This window comes from Hyaena hyaena, unplaced genomic scaffold (assembly GCF_003009895.1).
Source record: "Hyaena hyaena isolate Hyena2069 unplaced genomic scaffold, ASM300989v1 scaffold_1769, whole genome shotgun sequence".
In the NCBI taxonomy this organism is placed as follows: domain Eukaryota; kingdom Metazoa; phylum Chordata; class Mammalia; order Carnivora; family Hyaenidae; genus Hyaena; species Hyaena hyaena.
The window spans coordinates 49,762-56,157 of NW_024082404.1; the positions used below are offsets into that span (position 1 = coordinate 49,762).

Genomic DNA, 6,396 nt, shown 5'->3' on the forward strand with positions numbered 1-6,396 from the left:
ATGCCAATGGAAGAGGATGCACCATAATGCCAGCCTTATCCTCTGTCTTGTGATCCTTTGAAGTAATAGACCTCAACATCTCATTAAGGAAAGACCAATAGCCACAGCAAGAATGGGCAAAGGATATGGATAAAGAGTTTATAGGAAAGGGAACACAAATGGTTCTTAAATATCTTAAAAGAGTTTCAGTATCACTCATGGCAAGTAGTAATTTTAAAACTACTATAAGATACCATTTTCACCCATAACATTCTGTCTTGTGGCTGGCACATGACACATAGGCACCTACAAGTTGCTACTAGTTGGAGTAGAAATTGGTGCAGCCAACATGGAAGTATTTATCAAAGTTACGGGTGCATATATAGAGATTCCCATTCCTGGCCAAGAGGGAGTAAACTTGTGCTGTATTTACCTTCATGCTTGAGACAAGTGTAAATTCACACCAAATGGACGAAACAATGATTTGGAAGATACTGGCCATCAAGCAACAAAGAACAGCAGTCTGGGAGAGACAGGAAATAAGTAAGGCAAACATCTGAGTGTCCCAGTCCATTGCCTGGAGAAAGGTTCCGGGCTTATACAGGCCAGAGAAACCCAGGCAGAACCCGTGGTCTTCTGAGTTGAAGAACAGAGTTTAGGACATGAAAGGCCAGGGCAAATGGAATTGGTGAGCAGAGTAAGAAAGGAGGAAGTAGAGAAAGGGTGGCCAGATATCTGCAGTGAGGTCCCTTCAAGTCTGGCTAAGCACTTACTACTGCAAACGTTTGGGGAAACCAAGCTGGGGAAAGAGACATGATTATACCTCTGACCCATTCATAGAAGTGTTTCCTCTCCATACAGGTGTCCCAGGTACACTATGTAGTATTGTGCAAGTAAGTTCACTGCTTGAGTGCCTTCGGCCTACGGTGCTAAAGTCCAGCCTATCTTCTTTGTTCTAATTAAGCATCCTGGCACTGGGGCAGAGATGAGAAGAGCTTAGAGAAAGGAGTCTTTATGATACTCCCATAGAAATGGCATGAGATTGCAACACTGCCTCGGCCCAGGTGGAGCACCTTTTCCTAATTTTCACAAAGGCAAATATGAATAATGTTTCTAGAAACCACATCACATACCTCAGCCATATCTCAGCCACATTGCAGTGGACAGTTCTATGGTCTCAGATTTAGTTTTGTTGACAGTAGCCTTCGCTCACACTTTCCACGAAGTGTGACAGAACAGTGCACCAAGGGGCATTCTTTATTTATTGGGGGGGGGATAGAAGGCTGGCACAGTTCTATAAACAATCCTGGGGTGCTCTGTATACCAGCTAGGAGGTCCTAGCAACTTCTAAAATACACCTTAATATTGGCTTTTTCTCCTCCCCTGTCTCACTCCCTCTACTCCCTTACCCCTGTTCCTTGGGATCACGTTTCATTAAAGTATCTGCACCCAAGCCCTTGTCTCAGCACCTCTGAAGTAGGCAATAAGGTGAGGTTAACTAAGATAGCACTGATGGTCTAGTAGTGACCTTACTCTTCCGTGGGCAAAACGATACACACTGTAGTATTATTCATAATAGCAAAATGTATTCATTGGTAGGAGATCAGTTAAAGAAATTTGTTACACCCATACCATGGAATACTATCCAGCTTTTTAAAAATGTGTAAGGCCTCTTGATGTGCTCCTATGAAAAGAACTCTGAGAGATATTTGAAAAAAGAAAAATGTTGAAAACTTTTTTGGTATGCTATATTTTGTATAAAGTAAGGAGAAATACAATAAATGTTCTTTTATATGTGCATAAGGAAACTCTGAAAAGATACATAAACCATTCAAAGTTATTGATCATGTTTTTGGGGAGATTGGGTACTAGGCAGATTGGGGCAGTGGTGGAAAAAAGAAAATTCCTTATATAGATGATATACACATCCACACAAACACACACATGTAATGTGTAATGTATAAAACATTCTAAAACAAATATATCTATCTCCTCCCTTGAACCCACATTTTCTTCCCATAGGACTCTCTTTCTGAGAGGAAGTTTCCATAAACAAATTTCAGGAAAGGACTCCATTTCTTTACCTCATATAATATAGTGTTCCATCCGTTGCTATCCACTCTTTGTCCCCCGCTATGGCCCTGAGATTGTTCTCACTTCCTTGTTAAAACATCCCGCAGACACTTGTCAGTACTTTCCTTATTCTATATGTTGGCAGCATTTGATTCTTTTAACTCAGTTTCCTTCTTCAGCCTCAACTCTTCCTCCATCTACCCTCCCACACTGTAGCCCAGTCCCACTATTTTCTTTTCTCTCTCACACTTCCTTGTCTTTAAACATTCTAAAATTTCTACCTAAATGGTTTCTCCCCACCTCCTACCACTACTATTTCCCTTTTATATGGTGAGGACGAATTCATCCTTCAGGTGTCCATTTAGATGTCACCTCTACTAGTGAAACTTCTCTTACCTTTGATTGGATTAGCTTCCACAAAATCCTGTGCTTCCTTCATCATAGCACTTTTCACACTGTAGTACCACTGTTTGTGTAATTTCTTGCCTCTGCTACTAAACTCAATGTTCCTCAAGGATGGGGACCTTGTCTGCTTTGTCCACCATTTGTATTCCATTTTACTCCTGAGGGCGTAGTAGTGTCTTCCACCATCTATGCTCTCAAAACCATGTGTTGAATGAATGAATGAGCCAAGTGTGTCTTACAGCCAGAATCTAGAATCTCCCAGAGACTGGGAAGGCCAGATATGTGGGATAGAGTACTCAATGTACCATCAAGTGATATATATAAACGGACCAAAAGACAATCTTTAGGTCTTGAGAGACATGTGCTCTAATTCTTAGGAATTGGCCTTTAAGAGAAATTTCACTAGACATACAAAATCCCACGTCGTAGTTGACAAATGTTAAAGAAGAGTCTGGGGAAAATCTACGTGGAGCCTAATACCCTGTGATATCAGCTTGTCATCATTTTATAGTCTCCTGAAGAGCAAATAGATCAATGTTGTCCCTTGTTCTTAAGTCTATGTCACTTTTCATATCTACACTGATGGCTAAGTAGTCATGTTGGTAAATTCCCTGCTAAATACCGCTTTGTTGATAAGTTATGCCTCTTCTCATGTTGAGAAGAAATAGGAGAAGCTTGACCATAGGTCACCTGAATAGGGTAAAAAGGGATTGTGTTTGGATGTCACATGGGCCCACATTTTATGCCCTGAGTTAAATTTTGTCATTGCACACCTATTACTCCTAGGGTATACGGTCACCAGATTATGCTTACAGGCTTTTTTTTTGTTTTTTGGGTGTGTGTGTTTTGTTTGATTGATTGATTGATTGATTGATTTTTGCTCTATTTGTGGATTTACTGGCAGGGGCTGAGACGGTATGTGCCCCTTGCTCTTTCTGCCCTTCGTGGGTGCGTGAGCCACGGAGTGCGGAGTTGTAGGGGCAGGGTGGGGTGGAGGGACATTCGCGGGGGGGGGGGGGACCCACGACACAGGGGACGGCTGGGCGGCACGGAGGTCCCTTCCAGCGGGTGACCAGGAATGTCAAGCGGCATTGAGGGATGGGAAAGCGCTTGGCCCCTTCCCCCCAGCTGTGAGGAGCTCGCTCAGAGCTGGCGGAGTGTGGAGTGCCCCCCCCCCATCCCTTCCTCCTGTCCCGGTGGGAGGCAGGAGCAGCCCCAGACCGAGGAAAAGCCACGCCACTTCCCCGTCTGGGCTTGCCCCTGCGGAAGGAGCTGGCTCAGGAAGGGGCTGTGGCAGCCAGGGATGGTCATGGCGCGAGTCTCAAGTGCGCGGTGATTGCGGAATGTCGCTAGGCCCAGGGTGGCAGGCGGCACCGAGCGGGCAAGTTGCCAGCGGCCAGGAATGTGAGGCTTTTGGTCCAAAGCCCTCCCGATGTGGGCTCGGGTTGGCCGGCCAGTGGGAGGCACCAAGAGACAGGGGCACGGGGGGTGGGGCGGGCACCTGGGGGCCGGGGCTCGGAGCTTGCGGGGGTTCACCCACTTGTAGGTGCCCTCGTACTGGAAGCTCCCTCTCTTCATCAGCTCTTCTGCCTCCGCGCGGTCTCGGCTGCGGTAGACATAGGGGTCGGGCTGGGGCTTTTTCGCACGCAGATCGCTGCTATTGTGAAAACGCAGGAACTGAAAAACCGGGCAAACGTCGGCTTCTTTGATTTGAACGATGAACCTAGCAGTTTGGGACAAAGACTGTCACCGGAAACTGCTGAACTGAGTGTCAGTCCAGATCCATTTTCAAGTTCACTGTTTTTCCCTCCTCCTGCTTCTCCTCCTCCTGTGCCCCCTCAGCTTTCTTCTCCTCAGCGTCCGTGTTCACTCACACGACCAGAAACTAATAATACGTGTAACTCAGATAACTCAGCAAGTGAAATGAAAAGACAGGCCTCAGGTGATAGTAAGACTAATGACAGACATCGTTTGAAAAACCAGGAAAATAAAGATGTTCCGAACACGTTGGACGTTCTGAAGGACATGAACAAGGTTAAGCGCCGTGCTGTTGAACGGTCACCTGCTGGGAGACCCATTCGTAGGAGGAAAAGACAAGATTCACACCGGGATCCAGTGTCTTTAATATCCCATGCACTTAAGCAGAAATTTGCATTCCAAGAAGATGATTCCTTTGAGAAAGAAAATAGGTCTGGGGAGTCTTCTCCATTTTCTAGTCCAGAAACTTTGAGACTGAGCTATAATTATGTAAAGTTAATTTTTTAAGTTTTCAAAAGTATATTGTCCATGGTATATCTTTGCCCTCAAGCTCTCTCGAAGTTCTTGTGCAGAATGGGCCGTACAGTTATTTGCTGGTACCGCCAACATTTGTTATTTCTGTTAACTTATAAATGCTCCTTTTAGCTTTTACCTTACTGTGAAGTATTTTTTTTAATAAAACACTTGATTTGGAAAAAAAGAGTTGTGCCAGTTGCACCATAAAATCAGTTTTCTTTCTCTTTTCTGCTTCCTTTCCCATCAAAACAAAACAAATGAACCAAAAAAAAAAAAAAAAGGAAAAAAGAAAAAGAAAAAGAATTCTTGTTGGGAAAGGAAACAGGTGCATTGGGAGAGGGAAAATAAAAGCTATTCAGAACTATGCCTCAACAAAGTGTGTGAAAATTAAGTATGTGGGAAGTTCTGGAACTTTCTCAGGATGCAAGAAATTGCAGACTGGAGGGAGCTGAGAAGAGTCCATGCAGGTTATGCATTGCATCCTGTTAATGTTCCTCAGCATTTAGAATAAAGAATGTAATCTCTTACTAATTATCTTTGGCTAAAACAATTATGTTTGGCTACTTGAGAGGGCTTCTTTAAATGTGACCCTGTATTTACAGATGATATGCGCCACTGGGTTTGTGACTTGCACAACTTTGTTTTGTTCACAAATTCATTAACTCCAAGCTGAGTTCTCCCTTAGGCTGTTTATACCTTGTCTGTAATTCTCCAGGACAGGTGATTGCATCTTTATCTGTTTTCATATGATTTATACAACTCTTTAGAAATTAACAAAAGTGCTTTTACAAATAGTATCTTAAGTGAGGTAGGCAGGGCAGATGTTAGCTACTCGGATGAAGCCAGCGCCACATTGTGATCTCTACTTCAGTTTCTTTCACAATCATGCAATCAAGGTGTCAGCCAGGGTGCAGGCATTTCCAGGCTTGGCTGGGAAGAATCCCTTTCAAGCTCACTGTCATGATTGTTGACAGAATTTGGTTCCTCCCTGACTGTTGGACTGAGCCCTTGATTTCTCCTTGGCTGCTGGCTGAATGCTTCCCTTGGCTCTCTGTCATTGGCTTTCTCTGAAGAACATTTCAGAGCATGGCACTGGTGTCATCCAACCAAATAAGCACACAAGAAGGCAAGAGAAAGTGCTAGCAAGAGAGGTAGTGCTGGCAAGATAGAAGCCTAATTGTGAAAGTGACATAGCTTCCCTTTTGATATTTTATCCATTAGGAACAAGTTACTAGGCCCAGCCCACACTCACTGGGAGAGGATTCACAAGGATGTGAATGCCAGAAGTTGAAGATCCTTGAGGGTCTCTTCAAAGGCCACCTACCACACCAAGTGTGGAGAAAGGGCACAGAAGAGGAGGCAGTTGTGGGAGTAAGGAACACGAAGCAAGGGAATTCTAGTAGTAAATGATGCTCTTTGCTGTGTCCCTGTGATAATGAAGAACTATTGTTAGGATGATAGATGATAACAAACTGACAGAGTAAGAAGACATAAAACTAAAAATCAGATTTAACCTCATAAAAATATAGTGATCACTAGATCTTATGTGAATTACTCGCATTTATACCTAATTACGACAAAGCCAGCCCAATAATGATTATGGTTATAATTAGATGTGACAAATACTTTACTGTAAGTGTCATTTTCTTTCCTTCTTTTTTTTTC

The 6,396-nt window shown here is 43.6% G+C and overlaps 1 protein-coding gene across 1 annotated transcript; it reads left to right on the forward strand.

Moving 5' to 3' along the window:
- The first annotated feature begins 3,535 nt into the window (after positions 1-3,535).
- LOC120226598 (mitochondrial fission regulator 2-like) lies at positions 3,536-4,844 on the forward strand. The gene is made up of 2 exons (XM_039224770.1): positions 3,536-3,703; positions 3,811-4,844. Exons 1-2 carry the CDS (start codon positions 3,536-3,538, stop codon positions 4,720-4,722), a joined length of 1,080 nt encoding a protein of 359 aa, XP_039080701.1. The 3' UTR covers positions 4,723-4,844.
- The last annotated feature ends 1,552 nt before the right edge of the window (positions 4,845-6,396 follow it).

Excerpts from the sequence above, each read along its gene's own strand:
- LOC120226598 (XM_039224770.1), top strand. The coding sequence starts at position 3,536 with ATGTCAAGCGGCATTGAGGGATGGGAAAGCGCTTGGCCCCTTCCCCCC. Across the intron at positions 3,704-3,810 it reads AAAAGCCACGCCACTTCCCC|GCCCAGGGTGGCAGGCGGCA; the intron begins GTCTGGGCTTGC and ends GAATGTCGCTAG.